This window comes from Leuciscus leuciscus, assembly GCF_965113295.1.
Source record: "Leuciscus leuciscus genome assembly, chromosome: 25".
Classification (NCBI taxonomy): domain Eukaryota; kingdom Metazoa; phylum Chordata; class Actinopteri; order Cypriniformes; family Leuciscidae; genus Leuciscus; species Leuciscus leuciscus.
Window position 1 is genome coordinate 3,495,619 of NC_138724.1, and position 21,645 is coordinate 3,517,263.

The 21,645-nt window shown below is 37.5% G+C and overlaps 1 protein-coding gene and 1 gene segment (V, D, J or C); one reads left to right on the forward strand and one right to left on the reverse strand.

Moving 5' to 3' along the window:
• Positions 1-21,645, forward strand: part of LOC309490514 (Ig kappa chain V region Mem5-like) — a 243,030-nt gene that overhangs the window by 84,680 nt on the left and 136,705 nt on the right.
• LOC309490536 (uncharacterized protein) lies at positions 8,367-13,914 on the reverse strand. The gene is made up of 10 exons (XM_082159757.1): positions 13,824-13,914; positions 12,575-12,705; positions 12,183-12,485; positions 12,027-12,109; positions 11,830-11,882; positions 11,610-11,673; positions 10,956-11,029; positions 10,380-10,874; positions 9,340-9,866; positions 8,367-8,889 (listed from the first exon to the last, which is right to left on the reverse strand). The coding sequence occupies exons 3-8, from the start codon at positions 12,361-12,363 to the stop codon at positions 10,778-10,780; spliced, it is 552 nt and encodes a 183-aa protein (XP_082015883.1). The 5' UTR covers positions 12,364-12,485; positions 12,575-12,705; positions 13,824-13,914; the 3' UTR covers positions 8,367-8,889; positions 9,340-9,866; positions 10,380-10,777.

Consider the following 21,645-nt stretch of genomic DNA (forward strand, 5'->3'; position numbering starts at 1 on the left):
ATAACATTCTGGGAGTCAAGACTATAAAGGATGAAGGATGCCCTCCCTTCACTGTCACACTCTGTGTCACTCTGCGTTACTGTACGACTGCTGGCCTTTTCTTGCAAGAAAATAAACCTCATCAAAGACTATTGGAAATGTTTGTTTCTTATTCAGTGATATAATTTTGTTCGCCACCACACCTCCCTGAAGGTTCTCGAGGAGACGGTAAAGCGACTCAAATTTGGCCTTACTCGTAGCCCAGCCTCCCTCACAGTCATACCATTGACTAAGACATGGGCAACTAGAGTGACTTGAATTTCATCTGAGACTGCTTGTCTTCTTGCCCTTCGTCCTCCTCCTCCTCCTCCTCCTCTTCCTCCTTATCCCTCCTCGATCTCTTCCTTCATGTCTTTCTGGATCCATTGTTCCAAAACTCAATAAACTGATTTGGGCCCCTTTATCTATCTATTGAAGGATCTGGGGTGCGTTTCCCGAAAGCATCGTTAGCCAACTATGGTCGCAAGTTCCGTCGTTATCAGCATAGTTCAACGATTTGGTGTTTCCCGAAACCATCGTTCAAACGAACGTTCGCAAACAGCATCGCAAACTTGTGTGGTTGGAACGACAGCTCTCGAGCTGTCGTTAGAAGCATAGTTTCTAGTTTACATTAGATGTTGACTGAATAAATCCTTATCTTTAGCAAAATAAGCAAGCTGACATTCAGTACAACCCGTGTTATTTATTTAGAATACATACAAATGTAATTTATGTCTTTTAGTTTGTCAAGAGATTAAAAGCACCGTTTTTGAAGACTGCGCATGTGCGAACGTGCTCTACTATGTAAGAACGAGCCAAATATTGAGTCTGGTAATAAAGCAAAATAACTGAGAAAAATTAGAAATGGTCTTCAGATGCCATGTCTGTAACTTATATGACAAAATCTAGCGTTAATTCGATCTCAAACAGATTAATTACAGTTTTTCTCAATTGTTTACACACATTTTCTGAAAGAATGCCTCATATTCTCAGAACTCTACACACAAATCCAAAAAAACACACACAATGGGCAAAACCCCTCAATTCTCCTGCAAAATTAAACTTTACATTCAAAACAATGTTATTTCTTCTCAAAATGGTATTTTGTTTTCAAATGACACACACAAACCATCATATAAATAGACATTTATAAGAACCAGTTGAACACTGATGTGCTCAATGTAAAACACTATGATGAATGGAAAACACTTCTTCTCCATTCATCATAATGACTTAGGCTTTTTTTTTGTTCAGTGTTACACTTACTACAGACAGTACATACATAAGTGTGTTGTAAAATATTCTCAAATATTGTTTTTATACTCAGAACACACAAATACATGGTAACAAATATATTTAATTTTTCCCACAAAAACAATGTACACAGTGTACATCCTAACCAACACAAAGTTGTACATACAGTGTCTACATACAAAACAACAGAAGAATTTACTGTATACAGTTACAGTAAAAAAAAAAAAATCCAATGTTGGCATCCATTGCTCCATTGAAGAGCTGACCTGTTGCCCTTTATGCTAAAGCTCTGATTGCTAATTGTAAAACTGTGTGACGGGTGTTTGCCCATGTGATGAGTCAGTGTGCATATTTGAATGACAATGTGTTCCTTGTGAAAACAAGAGATTTTCTGCATGAAAATTGTGCCAAAAGCAGAGAATTGTGTGTAGTGTTTTGAAAAAAGTGTGTTTTAGAAGTACAATTTGAGTGTAAAGCAGGAATTGTGCTTGTAGTTTAGCAGAATTGGTTCAGGGGGTTGGTGAATGAGTTACATGTTGTGGTCATTGTGTCTCAAGTACCAGAAAATGTGTGTAAACAATCGAGAAAAACTGTAAAATAAGTTATAGTCCACCACGTGCGAGACGTCATAAACCAACGTGGTTGAACGATACTTTGCGACAGACGGTTTCGGGAAACAGTCGTAACTAGCTAGTTGATTTCTCCAACGATGCATCGTACTATGGTAGTTAAGCAGCGAGCTATATAGTTGTACGGGAAACGCACCCCTGATTGATGTGTGTTAAATTTTGACTCTTAGTGTTTCCACCTGGGTAATTGTGTGGTAGCTGAGCTGAAGCTGTGCTGACTTGAGTGAACAATATTGAATGCTAGTGCTTTATACATGACAACATGGTGTAGGCAATGAGAAATGAAGGGATTTGTGTGTAGAGTTTTGCAGTGACAGTTCAACAAATTTGACTCATGTGTCAAAACAGGGAATAGTGTTTATAGTTTAGTGAAATGGGTGTGCTTTTTTTTTTATCACTTTCATTTTTATTGGAATTTTTGACAACAAAAAAGATAACATACATTGAACAAAATCAAAGGAAGGTAAGGAGGAGGAGGCATCTAATACAATTGATACAAAAAAATTGAAAATAAATAAAATAAAATAAAAATTGTGATCATTGGAATCACTGATCAATAACCTTACTTATACAATATTTCTACCATCTTTGCGCAAGATTAGCTGAAACCGAATCATTAGAATCTCACAAAATTAACACTCAGTGTACAGTTGTATTGGAAAGTACAGTTATGCAGACTCTAGGGCCAGAAAATGGGTCCATTTCCTCCATTTTTCTTTAAATGATGATTCTCTTAACCTTATAGTGTAGGTCAATTTTTCCATTATAAAAATGCTTTGAATTAAACTTGTCCATTGCTGTTGATCTGGGATGTTCGATTTGAGCCAAAGCCTAGTAATAGCCTTTCGAGCCGCAGATAATAAAATCTTGGATAAATAAAGGTCCTCCTTCCGCACACTTTCTGTGATGTATCCGAGAAACATAACTTTACATTCCTTTGGGATATTGTATCCCAACACCTTCTGTAATGTATTGTTAACGACAGTCCAAAATGGTTGAATTTTAGGACATGTCCAGAAGATGTGGGTGTGGTTTGCGTCCCTACTACCACAGTCCCTCCAACAGTCCTGAGGTATCCCAAGTTGTTTACTCTTCAAATAAGGAGTGATGAAAAACCTCATAAAACACTTCCAATTAAATTCTCTCCATTGTTGGGAGTTGGTGGAGGTCTGGAGTAGACAACATGTTTGATACCATTCATCCTCTGTGAGGACAACCTTTAATTCACACTCCCATTTTGCTTTTACATAGAGTGTAGTGTTTTTCAGGTTCTCCATCAGGCTCTGATAGAGTTTAGACACAATCTTATTAGTCTTTTGTTGATAAGCGTCACACATTGTTTCAATAAGAGGGTTTACCACGTCAGAAGAAATCCCCTTAATTTCTTTGTAGTAGTAATCTCTCATCTGTAAATATCTAAATAGATCATGGTTATGTAGGTCAAAACTATCCTTTAGCTCCTGAAAACTCTTCATCTTGTTATGTTTGATAGCTATGCAAAAAGCTGTCAGACCCCTACTCATCCAATCTTTAAAAGTACTGTCATAAATAGCCGGCTTAAATCTGTTATCCAGTGCGATCCATCTCAGTATTTTTTGATCATTTTTAAGTTTCAATTGCTTAATCAGAGAGAACCATATCTCAAGGGAAAATGTAACTATAGGATTCAGAAGCTTCCTTAGAGTTTCATCTAGGCCTTCCTCTCCCAACAGGGTTTGAACATTATAATCTGGTGCGTAAGTCTCAATATCTTTCCATCGTGCAATATAGGAGTTATCACACCAAAGGCACAAAGGTCGTAGTTGTGCAGCTTGAAAGTAAATTTTTAAGTTTGGCAAAGCCATTCCACCTTTCTCTTTTGGGAGCTGCAAAGTAGAGAAACGTATTCTGGGGCGTTTTCCTCCCCATATGAACCTTGACACCGTTTTGTCCCATTGTGCAAATTGTTGAAGTGGTATTTCCACTGGAAGCGATTGGAACAGATACAGGAGCCTTGGCAGAATATTCATTTTTATTACATTTATTCTGCTACTAAAATCTAGCGGGTAGGTCGACCACTTCTCCAAATCTTTTTTTATGTTATCATTTATTGGATTATAGTTTGCTTTATATAGCAGCTCAGGGTTTTTTGTTATGTTTACACCTAAATATTTCAGTGTTTTTGTTTTCCAATTTACATTTAATTTATGTTTAATTTCTTCTCCTGGAGAGTAATTAAAGTGAATAATTTGAGTTTTTGTGATATTTAGTTTATAACCAGAGCAAACATGAAACTGTTCAATTACCTCCAAAAGTTTAGGGAGAGAATTGTCCAAGTCCTGCAAGTATAGCATAACGTCATCAGCAAATAGTCCTATTTTGTGCTCCATTTGTCCCATAATGATACCCTTTAATCCCTCTTCTTGTCTAATCGCCTGTGCCAGTGGTTCAATGTAAAGAGCAAAGAGAGTAGGGCTTAAACAACAGCCCTGCCTCGTCCCTCTGCTCAAGTAGAAACGATCTGTTAAAGACCCATTCACTTTGATTCTGGCGGTAGGCTGTTGGTAAATTGCCCTAATAATTTTTACTGAATCTTGATTAAATCCAAATCTTTCCAGTGTCTGGTACAGGAATTCCCACCCCACCCTATCAAATGCCTTTTCAGCATCCAGGCTTATAAGTGCTGCACTTGATTTATCTCTGTTGATTTTTCTGAGTATGTGTAAAGTTCTTCTAATATTATCCTGTGTTTGTCTACATGGAATGAACCCACTCTGGTCTTCATCAATCAATTCTGTAACAAATGAATTTAGTCTTTTAGCAATAATTGAAGTGTACAATTTATAGTCCACGTTCAAAATAGAAATGGGTCTGTAATTAACACAATCGTCTCGATCTTTCCCCTCCTTGGGAATCAAAGACACAATGGCCTCTTTCCAAGATGGTGGTATGCAACCTTCCTTTATCGTCCAGTTAAAAGATCTTAATAAAATTGGGTTCAGTTTGTCACAAAATTTTCTGTACCACTCCGCAGGAAACCCATCCCCACCCGGAGTTTTATTAGTCTTCATTTTTCCCAGCGCCTTATTTAATTCTTCTAGTGAAATCTCTTTGGTGGTCGTTTTGTTTTGTATCTCCCCAATGCTAGGTAAATCTAATGAATAAAGGAAATTCCTTATGTACTGCTTGTTCACGGCTTCATCTTGTGAATAAAGTTTTTGATAGTATTCTCTAAAAATCTTTTCAATCTCCTCAGGCTTAGTTTCAATTTTCTGTGATATTGGGTTTTTAATTTTCTGAATTGCAGTATCCGTTTGTTGTTTCCGCAATCTACGAGCAAGTAACTTTACTGACTTGGGACCAAGTTCATAATAACTTTGCTTGACGTATCTTGCCTTTTTCTCTACTTCTTGATTAAGTAATTCTTCTATTTGTGTTTTTACTTCAGTTATCTGTTTTTGTGTATTTAAATCTCTTTTAAACTTAGATTTATTCTCTAACTCTTTCAAAGTATTCATCAATTTCTCATACTTCTCTTTTCTATCTCTCTTAAGTTGTGCAGTTATAGCTATTAGCTTTCCCCGCAGCACAGCCTTCAATGCATCCCAGAGAATTAAAGGATCAACTTCCCCATTATCATTTTCTCTAAGAAATGTATCAATTTCTTGCTTAATATCATTCACTATTTTCTCATTGTTAAGAATACCCACATTAAGCCGCCACACAGAGTTTTTGGGTGTGAAGTCTATTTGGATAGTTAAGAAAATTGCGTTATGGTCTGAGATATCAGCGACTCCAATTTTACAGTCCAACACTCTGTAACATGTTTCCTTTTGCATTAGAAAATTAGCCCTCTTCTCCTTCGCGGACCCCGTAAATTCTCAGATTATTCCTTCTCCCCCTTGATTCCAGATCGTTAATCTTGTCCATCATCTTCTTTTGCTCCTTTAGTGATTGTCTGAGCGCGTCGTTAGCTGCCGCTGACCAAGTCTCAAGCCCCCCTATGCGATTCTGGGCTTCTTCGAGTTTTTCACTCTGTTCCTGCACCGCTAGCTTTGTCACTGTTAGTTGCTGGTTGATGTCTTGTTTAAGAGTATTCATCTCTTGTTTCATATCCGCTTTGAATGCATCCAGATCCGATTTCAGCTCCGTCCGTAGGCCACTTATCTGCTTGCTAATACTTAGCATAGTTTCGTGTAAAGTCTGCGTTGTTGCCTCGCCGTCACCATCCTCTTCATCAGTGTTCGCATGTGCTTCGTCTTGTTCGAAATTTTGCTTTTCCTTATCTCCTTGCATTCTCCTAGGACCTTTCCTGCCTCCCCCTGGCATATTTTCAGACAAAATAGTCTATTTCTGAAGCAGTCAACTTGAATTTCAGGGGAAAGTACAACCCAACTTTGAGGAGCTCAAAAACTAAACCGCCATATTGGTCAACCGCCCGCCCGGAAGTCTCGTGTGCTTTTTGATAAATGGCATTATGGTTTTGAAATTTTAGTTCAAAAGCCTGGTTATAGTGTTTAAGCAATCGAGAAAAACTGTAAGAAAACAACATAGTTCAGAAAACACAACGACAATTCAGAAAACACAACGACAATTCAGAAAACAACATAACAATTCAGAAAACACAACGACAATTAAGAAAACAACATAATTCAGAAAACACAACGACAATTCAGAAAACAAAACGGAAAAGGTAGGTATATTTTGAGAATGACATACTTATCGCTGAATGGACGAGACACCTGTCAATCAAAAAATGTGTGATCAACTTTGTTTTGCTAAATGCTAAAATTGAAAACATTAAACGCAACTTTGAAGAAGGACATTCATATGCCGTGATTGTGGACATGCTGGCGACATACCACGACATTAAAATTAGCTTGCGCTCTTTAAAAACACACCTGAAGAATAATGGTATGTTCAGAAGAAAGAACTATTCGCCCATAAACGACGCAAGGAATGCTATAAGAGCAGAGCTGCGTGGACCAGGACAGTTGTTCGGCTACCGCACAATGTGGTTAGTACTTCTGCAGAAACACAAGTTGCGTGTTAAACGTGATGACATTATGTGGTTGCTGCAAGAACTCAACCCACAAGGGACAGAACAGAGGACACGTCGTAGATTTGTCAGGCGAACCTATCACTCAATTGGACCGAACTATCTTTGGCATGTTGATGGGTAAGATAAACTAAAGCCTTTTGGTTTCGGCATATCCGGATGCATTGATGGTTTTTCTAGACGTGTCCTCTGGCTTACTTGTGGGCATACTAACAATGACCCTGCTGTTATTGCACATAACTATACGTCCTGTGTACAACGCCTTGGCGTTGCACCCATGAGACTACGAACGGACTGTGGAACAGAAAATGGAACAATGGCGGCAATACAGTGCAATCTCCGTCATCATCACACAGACTACTATGCTGGCTCAAGAAGTCACATGTATGGTACATCAATGAGCAATCAACGCATTGAATCTTGGTGGTCCAGCTTTAGGAAAGCAAGGTTTGTGTTCGTTTCAAATTCTTGAGCATTGACAAAAGGTCAGTAAAGTGGTGCCTCAGTTACACTATTGAAACTAGTACATTGTAACATTTAAATAAAAAATAAATCTATCACAATTACACGCAAAATTATTTAAGAAAAAAAATTATGTCATTGATGTATCTGGACTTTTGTGTTCTAGGGCTCAGTTCTGGATAGAACTCTTTGGGGACCTCAGAAATGAAGGACACTTCAATGGCAGCAATGGACACCAGTCCCTTCTTCAGTTCTGCTTCCAAAATGTTCTGCAGGCGGACTTGGATGAATGTGTTGAACTTTGGAATAAGCACAGGATTAGGCCCTCTAGACTTGCAATGTGCCCTGGAGGGGTACCAAATGAACTGTATCATCTACCACACAGGTCAGCAAATAAATAATCTACACAAATTGCATTTTATAACAGTGATTTAATAAGTTTGTTTAAAATACACAACTACAAAAATCACATTGTATAAACATGTATGCTAAATACATTTACACAGAAATTTAACTTTCAGGTATGGATCAAGGGACTGTGGCTTTGCAGTTGACGAAGGCGAGTTAAGTGCTTTTCCTGAGTCAAGGCTGACAACAGAATTATGTGGCGATAAAAACATCCAGGAATATCTAGAACTTGTAATGGAGCACAATCAGTTGCAGTGGCCACAGAATTGGGAGGAAGCATTACAACTCTACTTCACAATGAAGGAAACAGCAGGTCTATGAACATGAGTGTTTTAAAGGGATACTCCACCGTTTTTTTCATATTAAACTATGTTATTCCCTTAAAGGGATAGTTCACTTTAAAATGAAAATTCTGTCATCCTTTACTCACCCTCAAGTTGTTTCAAACCTGTATGAATTTCTTTCTTCTGCTGAACACAAAGTCACACATTGACTTCCTTCCATAGTAGGAAGAAAATAAATACTATGGAAGTCAATGTTTCCAGTTAACTGTTTGGTTACTGACATTCTTCAAAATATCTTCCTTTGTGTTCAGCAGAAGAAAGAAATTCATACAGGTTTGAAACAACTTGAGGGTGAGTAAACGATGACAGAATTTTCATTTTAAAGTGAACTATCCCTTTAAGGGAATAACAGTTTAATATGAAAAAAAGGGTGAAATATCCCTTTAAAAATGACAGTTGAAACCAAAGAGTATAAGAGTATCCCAGAAACTGGGAATAATTTGTTTAAAAAGGAAACAATTCAACTGTCACTTGTGTCATAGTGAACTAACCCTTGTGAACTAAAAACATCCAAAACCTGGAGAATTCTGTATTCCAAAATCCATGCTCGTTTGAAATTGACTGTACGTGTCTAAGAGTGGTAACTTGAGTGTGTTTGAGCAAGTATTTGCCATTGGGAACGGTGAATTAGCAAGAAACACTATGCATGGTTGTGGTGTAATTCCAGCTGGTGGAAGTGATGTCAGGCCAGTAGCAAACATCAGCACATTCTCGAGTGGCACTTCAGTCTGATGTTCTGAAAGACAAAAAAATAAATGGAATTTTGAACAAAGCTAGAAATGTCAAGTTACTCTTTCCATAATTAAAGAACACCAAAATTACTTTGACTTGCTTTCTTCAGCAGAACACAAATTGCTTGCTCTTGTCCATACAACGACAGTACATCTACTAGCTTTAACTTCAAAAAGAGGACATAAGTATTATAAACGTATTAAATTACAACCCTTATTATATTTTTGGAAGACACTATTTATTCATAATTTAATTTCTCCCCCCACCCCCAACTTGCATGGAATAATTTATGTCCTATTTGAAGCATAAAAGCTAGTTACAAGCCACTACCATTGTATAGATGAGTGAGCAGGAGAACTCTTTGACATATATATTTTTGGGTGAACTATTGATTTAAAAATTTCTGAAATTCACCTGAAACAGAACATTATTTGTTAAACTACAAATAACAAACCTTCACAGTCAAGGAGGTAATCTGACCAAAAGCAAAGCGTCTTGGATTCCTCTGGCCTCTGGTTACTACCCACTGGGCTGAGTTCTGCTTTGAAGAGGTTTTCCAAATCAGTTGCTGTCAGCTTCTTCTCTGCCAGAAACTGCAGAGTGGCAAGTCCATCTTTAAATCTATAAAAGCAGACAATAGTTTAGGCTGTTTTATTCACAGGCTAGTAGAAAATGTAATATTCATGCAATAAACAGTAAGTAATATAGTGAAATAAAGTAACATTGTGAAATACTAATGCAACTATAGATGTTTATCTTAAAATAAACATTTGCCAATGATGTAATGTGTAAGTGAATTTTTTTTAAACAATTTTACCTTTTAATAACACGGTCAATCACATACCACCTGACGTATTCTTCCACAATTAAGTGTTTCTCCTCAATGTTCTTCACCCGTCGAAAACACCCAGCAGTTTGGAGCAGGGTGCTGTTTCTCAAAATGAGTTCTTGTAGTGACTCCAAAGTAGTTGCAATCTGTATCTTAAAACAAAATCAACAACAGTAAGTTGGTTTTCATGTGCAAGATTTTTTTTTTCTTATCGGAATTGAAAGTGAAATAATTCAACACTTAATAAATACGTAAAAGCAGAATTGTTTTACACTTGCAACTGATTATTTCTAAGGTCATACATATTTAAGAAGCCTAACCTTACTAATCACCTAAAATATGTCTATTACCATACCTCTAGCAGCACTTTCACTACACCCTCATCTGTGACATCTTCTAAAGAGGCGCTGAAAGAGGGCTGACCTACAATGTGATTTACCAGGTCTTTAGAAAGAAAATGGGGCCCTGGTCCTCCATGCACTATTGACACTGCAGTCATTTTCCCTGCCAAGAAATACTCATCCTCCCTAACAGCTCATAGAAAATAAAGCGAAATCACACACTCATAAATAAGACGGTCGTGACAAATGTCTGTAACACACTTTTCTTTTCTTTTTTTATTAACAGGAACTTCACAAAAAAAACAACTTAAATTAAATACTCACCAACTGAATTGTATACCAGGTAGCATCTGTTGGGAGGTCCATCAAAAATGGGCCGATTCTGCAGGCAGCTCATTAGTAAAGTGAGAAGTTCCCTTCTTGGTCCCCCTGTATCAAGACCCTCTTCCAACAAGCCAACATCATCAGAGAACTTCACAAACATGTCATTGAATTCCGAGTATGAGACGCGTTTAAATCCTCTGACTGCCCCATCGCACACACTGGATCTCGTTATGTTGAATCTGCTGACACTTTTCCGATCAATAACAAGGGCTAGATTTGAAATAATATCAGGAGCTGTTACACTGCTTTGTTCCCTAAAGAGCGTAAAAAGTATGTTTTTTTAATCAATGTAATCAGCATTTGTAGACTTACATTCTCCAATCAACATACTTTTTAGCTTACTCTATTGGTAGTGGGAGGTCAAGACCGTGTGGTGTGATTAAAAGCTCATCGTCGTCTTCAGTAGTCACAGGCGCATACACTTCCATGTATTTTCTACAAATAAGAGATCATCATTATGCACAAATGTTAAAATTTACAAATTCCATGACACAAGATTTAATAAACCAAACAAACCTGTAACACCAGTTCTGCGTCGCAACATGGGCGGAAGTACCTGGGCGGTCATCCTCCGAGTCTGAGAGCATTATCTTAAAACAGAAATCAGGCTTCATCAACAGCTATCATGTTATATATGTAAGCAATAAGGTACCTTATTGCTTTTATAAAACGGTTACCACACAATATTAAAGTAAAAAAAAATTATTAGTGCACCTTTCATGAAGTTAAATCAATAAAAGCATTCCTTCCGCTAGAAAAAAATAGTCCCTGACCGTGAACAACAACGTTCCAATGTGTAATATGCATGAAAGCTCAAATAAAAACAACAAATCGTTCTCAAACTTTGTCTCATTCTTTTTATGAGGGCGCAGTGATAAATAGAACCGTTGGGTGAAGCGGTCATAGCCGTGTTTTATCGTGAATAAAGCACAGCTATTGACCAATCAGAATCAAGGATTGGAACTAACCGTTTTATAAAACTGTATCTTAGAGTCATTTTATACAATGCATCACACAACAGATAATAATTGGATTGTGGCTGGCAGTTTATATTATTTTTTTGTGTAGTGCCTTATTAAAAGCACAACAATAGACAACTATAAGATCCAAAAACCATTGCACGGGTCATGCTAGTCAGACTAATGGGTTCAAACCACGGTTACTACTAACCTCATCTACACCTCCTTGTCCACAAAACTCTACACTTCCTTGAGACGGTTCCACAGTATAATCACTAAACGGCACACAAACAACGAGGATTAAGATATAAACTGTGAACAGATGTAATAAGATGTTTTACAGCCCTTTAGATTTAGATTAGATAGACAATATCCAATTTCTTCTGATTTTATAGTGAACATGAGCCATGAAAAGATTGAAAACATCTTACATTTTACTGTTCATGATGTCTTGTGGCATGCTTGTATGCTGAGGTATTATTGGCTGAAAGAATGATAATAATTACAACAATGTAGTTGAAAAAGCTAAAAACACACACATACATATACATATATATATATATATATAGTTTTTTTTTTCTTTTTTTTTTTTTCACAATTTAATATTAATTAGACCCATTAATCTTACCAGTGTGTCGGCCATGCTTGATTCATCAGTTTTCTGGGATTTTATGACAACTTCTGAGTCAGATTCTGAACTGAGAACCTGTTCTGCAAGACACAGAACAAACCATGGTAAGTAACTATGCTTAAACAAACAAAGCATGAATTTTAGCTAACTAACCTATAAAGTCTTTCTTTCTGCAAATAAACAAGTTTATCCTTGCATAATTCTTTCCGATTTCTGTTTTGTAATCTTTCAGTGTAAAGGGCCTTTGTGTCCCTGGAATATTAATGACTTCGGAGCCATCTGGGTACAGAAGGATGTAGGGTCCTTCCTCCATGTCTTTATTGAAGTCTTTCATTTTTTTTCAGCCATAATGAGGAGATTCTTCGCAGTTATTTGTGGGTCCGTGAATAAGGGGAGTGTTTTCCCACGTTGTGGTTTTAAGTAACCACTCTGCAGACACATTATACCGACATTAATCTGTAAGAAAAAAAGTGTATCACTTTAGCAAGAGTGCCATTCACAAACCATCGCTTAACAACCATTTGAAAATTATACTGTAACGTTACCTGTACTTTCTTCTTCTGCTCGTGTTTGCTTCCTCCTTTCTTTCTCAAGGAAAAGTTCGTTCTTTCCTTCGACTTCAGGTTTCGGTATTCCAAAAACTGTTGCAAATTGGGCGCAGGTGTTGAGTCTACACCTGTACCTATGCAAGAGACTAAACATCAACGCTGCTCACACCCTAACTGCTTAATATTCAATATTTTTCTTGGTATGAGGTCCAAGTCAAGACACGTTCTAGCAATGCTATCTAGTTAGCCATAGGGTAGAGTGGGGGAAAACGCCCCCCTTAAGGAAAGTGTGATGTTACAGTGAAACAAAACATAAATGTGACTAGAATTGCCATCCCGGTTTTGAGTGACTATGGCAGGAGTTATTCACCAAATATTAAAATTGCTCAGCCTTCATAATTAATTAGTATTTTCACTGAAAATATTTTTGTACAAAGGGGGCGTTTTGCCCCAGCGGTGGGGTAAAACGCCCCCCAAGGTGGGGTAAAATGCCCCCTTTCTTACCAACCAGTCTGCTTCATAGATCAACAGCAAAATTAACAGACAATAGTTTTTAATCTCTAAAAGTAAAAGGCAAGTAATGTATCAACATGTATATATATTAATATTTATTTCAGCAATGTCCAAAATAGCCAAATTTAACTACCTTCCATCAGTGAGCTAACTTTGCTAGCAAGCTAGCTAGTTAATGCTCACTTGAGGTAATTTTTTCATGTTTTGTTCAAATATTTAGATTTTACCACCTAGTTATACTGCATTAAGTGTAAAACAAAGGATTTGATAGACATAAATATTTTATTATAGTAATTATGATAGAGAGAAACTATGCCCCCAGGGGGGGCGTTTTACCCCTCAGCGTAGGGGGCGTTTTACCCCACAAGCTATGACTTTTTAAAAAAATGTTTAATTTTTTTAATATAATTATATTCCTTATAAATACCATATGATCTCAAACTACAGACTTCACTATTCATCTATCATACATCACTGCGATATCCTGCAGAACAATATTGTATTAAACACTTGTTTACTAATATCTGAAAATTATAGCATTTACCCTGTAATCCTCTTCTCTTCAAATATGTCGCTGGTGTCAGCTTCTCCATAGAGATTTGTATATCCCCGTTATCAATGTAGTGCATAGCAACAGTAAAAATGTATCTCGACTACTTTTAGTGATCATTTTGGGAAAAACAGGTGGGGGGCGTTTTACCCCAGGGGGGCGTTTTCCCCCACTCTACCCTACCTGTCACGTTCTTTGCCATGGGCGTTTTCTGTCGTGTCTCTTTTAAAATCTCGAGATTTTTGCCACATGAATTACAAACATTTGGAAGAACGCCATATTTGAATCCACAGTAAGGACAATACATGTTCACACATAAAAAAAAAAAACGAATTTCTACCCTCGTGCTTACTTCCAGTCTATGCTTCCAGTATCGCGTGATTCCGGTTCTGGCTTGATTGACAGGTGTCTCGTCCAATCAGCGATAAGTATGTCATTCTCAAAATATACACAAATCCGGCGAAACACGGAAGTAAAGCAGCGCCGCCATTACTGCGTGCCTTGCTGCTAAGTAGAGTGTTGGTCCTGTAGGCGGCTGTAGCAGATGTAGCTGTACGAAATGTTATTTTTATCTATTCATCTTTAATTTTGTACAGTAGCCCTGCTGTATGGCTACAACACTTCCCTCGGCCGGCCATGCAGTCACACACTACTTCGAGAACTTTGCAGTTTTCTCTCTGTATTGTTACTGACACATTATGGTACGAGTTCACTGCCTGTGAAAACCTCATGACACCTTTTAATGTGATGAGCTCATCTGCGAAGGTATGCAGTATCTGGCCAATCCATCCGAAGCTCATGTAATTCTTACCTTCAATCAATGCCCTGTAGTTTAGGTTCTGAAGCTCGCATGCCAGATGATTAATAAAATAATCTTGAATACCTGTAAGCTGCCAACTCTCATGCTTTCACCGTGAGACACACGCAACTTTTCACGCGCTCTCACGCCACACATCCATTTTCTCACGCACAGAAAAAATCGCGAGGCAAAGAGGACATGGAGACCGACAGACTAGACAGAGCAGGTTAGTTATGATATAAAAAAAAGCTCAGCTCTCAGATTCTGTCAATTTTATTACAAAATTCAAACAATAAATACCGTTTTGGTGTTTGTAAATGTGACGTGACGGATCCCTAGCGGCACGTGAACCGATCATCTCTAGCTAATAGTAAATAAACACGAATGAACAATGTTAAAAGAAACAGTACAACTTACCGAAATGTATATTCATCATACATAATATCGATCAATCAGTGTTTTTTTCAACCGCGGAAAGGGTCAATAAAACAGCTGGAGAACAATTATGTCACATAACATTTACCTCAGGAAAGCCATTTAATGACCATAATAGGCGCACGTTAGCTGGCTAGAAAAAAAAAGAGCTATAGAGAGTATTTTGCTAAATGTGTACTATATTACATATTTATTATATTTTTACTCATATCATTAAATAAAGTTGTTATTATAATAAAAAAACGCATTATATTTATACTGATACAACAATACAACTGATATTAATACTGATAAGGCTCTCTGTATAACTTACAGCATTAGGTGAGTTTTTTTTTTTTCTTGAGAAAAATTAACGCCCATCTTGTGTACCTAATATTTATCCAAATTAGTCAATATTAAATCAAATCACAAGAAGTGAACTGAATTGAAATCCTGAAATTTGTTTCAAGCAATAATAAAAAAACGTAGCTTACCAGAAATTGTACCATATAATATAAACATTGCAACATGTTGTCACTGAACCTAATAAAATTTAGTTTAGTTACTAAAATGTTTTGACAATCACAATATTTAAGCCCCAGGATCCGCTTTCATTGAAATGTCATTAGAGGGCACCGGCAAGTGTCACACCGCCGTCACTTCGCAGGCACGCAGTAATGGCGGCAGGCAAGATGCCGCCCATAGAGATCGAGGCGGATTTGTGTATACCTACCTTTTACGTTTTGTCTGAATTGTCGTTGTGTTTTCTGAATTGTTATTTTGTTTTCTGAATTGTCGTTGTGTTTTCTGAATTGTCGTTGTGTTTTCTGAATTGTTATTTTGTTTTCTGAATTGTTATTTTGATTTTAGACTTGCTATTGTGTTTATAATTTTTTTTTTTTTTTTTTTGGATTTGTTATTTTGTTTTTGTAATTGTGATTTGTTTTGCACCTCTCGGCCACCGTAGCTTTTTGATAAATGGCATTATGGGTTTGAAATTTTAGTTCAAAAGCCTGGTTATAGTGTTTAAGCAATTTAGAAAAACTGAAAAACTGTAATATGCACATCTATTCATTTAAACCCATCAATGCAAACACAACTTTGCATTTGTAATCCAGTTACTTTCAAGTAAATTGATTAGACCACATTACTGAACATTGAGAATTTTGTTTCTCATTAAAAAATCTTGATCTCAGAATAATTGTCACGGAAGTAAATGAGTGAGTAATTTATGACACAGTATATGCATAAAAGCTTAAACCTCGCTGTCGCTTATGTTCTCCAGGATGCCATCATATATAGCAGAGGCAATATTTCCTGGTCAACATTTCCTTGTTCCTGATCCTGGTGGAATATTAATCAGCACTAATGTAATGTGTTATGCTGGGTACACACCAAAGGATAATCGGGTCATATATTTTTGTCATTATTTTTTGAAAATGAAAGACTCACAAACACATGCCTATCCTTATAATTCTAGTTTTGACTTCTAAAGTTTTTTGAATTCGACCCAAATCCATAATTTCACTTGCACTGCACAGCAATATACAATGAAAGTCCAAAGTTTCAATACTGCTCAATGCCATTTTTTATTCATGATTAATTTTGCATTGCATAATAATCTGTGCTGGTCAGAGGTGGGTAATACAGGGAAGTAGAATCCAGAAAGTAAAAGTCCTGCCATATATTTATTCCACCCATGAACTCAGTCAGCTGATTTCACTAATTAGTTCTATCTTCTGTCTGAATTAGCAAATCCAGGTGATTGGAACAAAATACTGAGGAGGACTTTTACTTTCTGAACCTGGACTTTACACCTCTGGTGCTGGTCAACTAGTCTAAAATTAAGAAACCCCTAGAGAACAGTAAAAAAAAAAAAAAAAAAAAAACAGGAACATTGTGTGTACATGTGATTTAAATTCCACAGGGAAAAGGGCTTCTATTTGTGACGTGCTGCCTTTGCATTTGAACATTGCACATTTTAAACAGTACACGCATTAGCTGAATAAACGTTAGCCAATACAAACGTACTTATAGAAAACAGTTGGCAATGAATAGACAGGAGTCCTGTCACAGCACCAATAATAGCAAAACGAATCACTTATTCTAAAACGAATCAAGTATAAGTTCGAATAAGACGAATCCGACATATACTGTAGGTCTAATGAGGGCTGTGTTGACGGTAAAGTATCCGTCATTTAACACATTTTTAAAACACAGATGGATAATACAAAATGCTTTCTGACATTTTGACAGAAAAAACACAAGCAAGAACAAAATTTAAACTTAGCCCGTCAATTTTCATTTTACAATTATCTTCTCTCTCTGTGTGCGCGCGTCCGTATTTGTGAGAGAGAGAGAGCTCGCGCAGCACTGATACAACGGTACTTTTTAATCCATAAGTAACTAACGCTCTAGTTGTCATACAAAAATAAATATGTAACATAATGAGGTACTTTATGTAACAAGTGGATTGTTAGTTTCAGGTCATGTTCCCAAGGGATGGAGACGGAGACGGAGAATGGCTAGGCCATAGATATCATATAATAAAGGCTAGATGTCTCGTCCGTGCTGCTGGCCAATGGAGGTCGACGTCCGCACATGGCGGCCATCTTGCCACAGGGAGCTCGCTCACTCATAACATTGTGTTTTAATGGTGCATGTACTTTTAAACGTCAGAGATGTAGTTATGACACTGCATACATATGAATAATTATGTTCAACATGTTCAAGCATTCAGAATTATAGTCACGTTAATAACGTTTGTAAGAAACCAAACCGTTTGTAAATCCGTCAAGATTTCAGCAAGATAAGAGGATTTGTTTTCGTGCTGATCACTCACCTTACTTCAGATACCACAGAGCTCGCCAGAAAGCTTCCCTGTGGCAGGATGGTGATGCCATTCGAGACTCCGCCTTAAGACATCTAGCCTTATATGGATATCTATGGGCTAGGCTATGACACTTGTAATGAAGTTATGCACATGTGTTCAATAAAGTTCTTAGTAAGCAATGATACTGCTTTAATCGTCCATACTGTATAGTTTGATAAAACAGAACAGTATGAAACATGGTGGCAGCGGGCATGAATTCAGCCGAAGTTAGTTAGTACTGAGCCGTGAAGAGTGAAAAGTGCCGCTAGCTTGTTGCAGTTTGTAGCCTAGCCCGGGAGTTCGAGCAAGTGACTGGCCAGTGTCTACGGAGCCGAAGCGGGAGCAGAAAAGAGCGCCAGGCGTCACGATGGATGATCTCAAGCCGCCTCAAATACTTTGTTTGGATTCAGCCAACTTTGCGAAAACTTGGAAAAGCTGGAAGGAGGAGTTTACGCTGTATACGGACCTCACTATGCCCGATGCAGAGGACACAACTAGAGATAAAGTTGTTTAATTACCTCCTCGGAGAGAGAGGGAGGGAACTTTTGACAACGCTGACAAGCAGTGATACATCTGCGAGGAGGACAGTAAGTACAATGATGACGCAGTTTGATAAACATTGCAATCCGCCACTGAATGAGATTGTTGAGCGATATAAGTCTTTTGTTAGAGACCAAGGACAAGATGAAAATATTGACAGATGTGTCACAGATTTGAGAGTATTGGCCAGCACGTGCAATTTTGGTGACATTAAGGACTCGCTAATAAGGGACTGCATTGTGTGTGGTACACAGAGCCCTGCGATGAGGGAAAGACTGTTAAAGGGATACTCCACTTTTTTTGGAAATAGGCTCATTTTACAACTCCCCCAGAGTTAAACTGTTGAGTTTTAGCGTTTTCGAATCCATTCAGCCGATCTCCGGGTCTGGCGGTACCACTTTTAGCATAGCTTAGCATAGATCATTGAATCGGATTAGACCATTAGCATCTCTCTCAAAAAAATGACCAAAGAGTTTCGATATTTTTCCTATTTAAAACTTGACTCTTCTGTAGTTACATCGTCTACTAAGACAGACGGAAAATGATACTAGGAACTATACTCTCATTCCAGCGTAATAATCAAGAAACTTTGCTGCCGTACCATGAGTCCAGCAGGCGTAATGATATGACACAGCGCCTGAAAATAGGTCTAATAGGTTAGACAAACTTAGTCCCGGTCACGTTGGAAGTTACTGAGCTGGGGACTATTTTCAGGCGCTCATATTGTTATGCAATGTTGGGAATGTTTACACAATTAAATGTTAATGTTGAACAATTTAACAATTAAATTGTAATGTTGGGAACATTACACAATGTTGTTGCTGTTTTGGAGAAAAGTCAAAAACAATGATATATATTTTGATATAGATATGAATATAGATCTCGAGCAATGACGATGCCTGCACAGTCGACTCTGTTCACGGAGGCCCGGATTCTTTCCCACAGCACTTCATGACCCTCAGCCTGCAGCAAACCCTTCTCCATCCTCTATCCAGCATAAGGATGTCTGGATTTAACTGCTGTGACTAATGTGTCCAGCTCCTCATCCAGAACCCTACGGTGTGTGTCTTTCACTGACAGTCCTGTTTCTGACACTCTCCAGCGTATGGTTCTTGTGCTCGCTCCCAGCAATTCTGCAACACACGGCACTGGTGGAGACATGGCTATTAGTTCCTCAATACGGTCCTCTGACAAAACTATTCTTGGTCACTTCAGTGCAGAATAGCCCTTTTAAATACTAGAGAAACCATCGATGCCCCCGAAGATCACAATGTTGAAAAGTCAAAAAAAGTTCCTTAAGAGACAGCATTATAACAATTAGCAACATGCACATTACAAGTTTTAATTATAGATTTGTTATATAACGTTGTAATTACATAGTTTAGCATCAGCTCAAAGGTCTAAGCAGATTATATGATATACATCATTTCAATGAAAATGCCAAACCAATCGAATCTGTTTTTCTTACTTAACACCAGCTTGAGTATGTGATATGAATTCAGTATGAACACACGGGAGTCGGCTTAATAATAGTACACAACTTATGAAGGATTTAAATATAGGCCTATGTTATATTTATTATTATATATTTGTGTGTGCGTGTTAAAAGTACCATTCTGGCGGCGAGGACGATGCTGAGCCAGATCAGGATGTCAGGAGGGATCGTCTTCTCTTCTGGCGCCTGGCGTGTTTATTGAACCAATCAGATAAGAGTAAATCGAGAGTCAGCGAGAAGCTCATTTGATTGGCTACATGATGAAGGTGGACCCACCCTCCTCTTCACACTTGCAAAACTCAATGAGTGAGAGAGTCGTGCCAAAACTGTGAGCGCAGAAAGACGGAACTGTGCAAATCGGGTTATTTCGGGAGCATTTACGCCACGCACACAACAAGTCATTTAGACATTTGCAACAGTTTATTTTTTACGCATATACAGATTGGTTTTACACTTTCAATCCGGTTTGCAGTTCGTTAAACTGTTGTTTTCGGTTGTAAATCACTGTTCACAGGCTTGCAATGATTTTGGCCGTATTTCGGCGAAGTGCCAAAAGTGTAAGCACGGAAAAATGGAAGTCAGAAGAATACAGATCATATTTATTATGCGTTAGCGTGAAGCTGCAGTTTCACAATACATGAATTACACTTACGAAAACCAGTCAAATGTTGTATTTTTTTTTTCTTACACTTGAAACACGATTTACACTTTTACAAATCTTCTCTTGCGCATGCAAATTTAATTTACGCTTGCTTTCTTATGCACACTTTCACAAATCTTACCCTGCGCATGCGATTCTTCAAGGCATCATATTACCTTCATAGTAAACTTACTCAAAACCTTTGATTGCTGCATCTAAGGCTGCGCGTGTTAATCGGTCCCTGTAACATCCAAACAAGATTTAATGTTAGATCTGTCATTTATGTGTGTAATGTAAAGTGTTGACAAAAGCTTAGGCCAAATGGATGACATTATAGCACACATTCAACACACACACGGCTATCTGATGTGTTTTCATCTGGAAGATGTATTTTTAAGAGTTTAATCTGCCGTACTGTACGTCTGTCAAATGTCCCCTGTCAAATATTAAACACACATTTAGGAAACGTCTCTGTTGCATTTGGTTACGAGTGAATCCGCACTTTTTTAAAACAGATCAGTTTATCTGTCAAGAAAACGATGTTTAACAAATCTTGAGAAGTATGTGTGCTTAATGAAGCACGACTGGTAGCTATATTAAAATTCAGTGTGTTACAGCAACTTAATTAATATATCAATATTTAATATTAATGTCTTCAAATCAATAGTTTCCTCGTCAGTTGTTAAATAAGTGCAATGTAAATATTAATAATGACTGAATCAATAATATGTATGATTCTGTCAATAGACTCTTCAGAAATGTGTGTATAATAGCTTAGCATTTCTCAACATGAGGAAGTTGTTTGATAATGTGTTTGTGACTGATCTACAGTCTTCAGGATAATGATTTAAATAGAGAGAGTCACTTTGCATTGTCAGCACATGCTTCAGTGCTCTGAGAGTGTTTATAGTGCTGTGAGTTTAACACTTCATGACTGAGAGCAGAACACAATCTTCATCATCACACAAGACTAAACTACAGCAATGAACACAATCAACATCTTCATCTGGATATTGCTCTGTATATCAGGTGTACAATAAGACACTGACATGCTTATAACTACATTAATAAAGTTGGTTCATATTTTATAAAAATTGAACATCTATTTCTATTTCTAATATGACACATTGTTTTTATATTGTCTTTATGTGTTTCTCTTCCAGGCTCCAGTGGACAGATCACAGTAACTCAAACTCCTGCAGTTCATACAGTTTCATCAGGAGAGAATGTTGTGATGAGATGCAC

Excerpts from the sequence above, each read along its gene's own strand:
- LOC309490536 (XM_082159757.1), bottom strand. The coding sequence starts at position 12,363 with ATGAAAGACTTCAATAAAGACATGGAGGAAGGACCCTACATCCTTCTG. Across the intron at positions 11,030-11,609 it reads GACAAGGAGGTGTAGATGAG|ATAATGCTCTCAGACTCGGA; the intron begins GTTAGTAGTAAC and ends TTCTGTTTTAAG. Across the intron at positions 10,875-10,955 it reads ACGCAGAACTGGTGTTACAG|AAAATACATGGAAGTGTATG; the intron begins GTTTGTTTGGTT and ends TCTTATTTGTAG.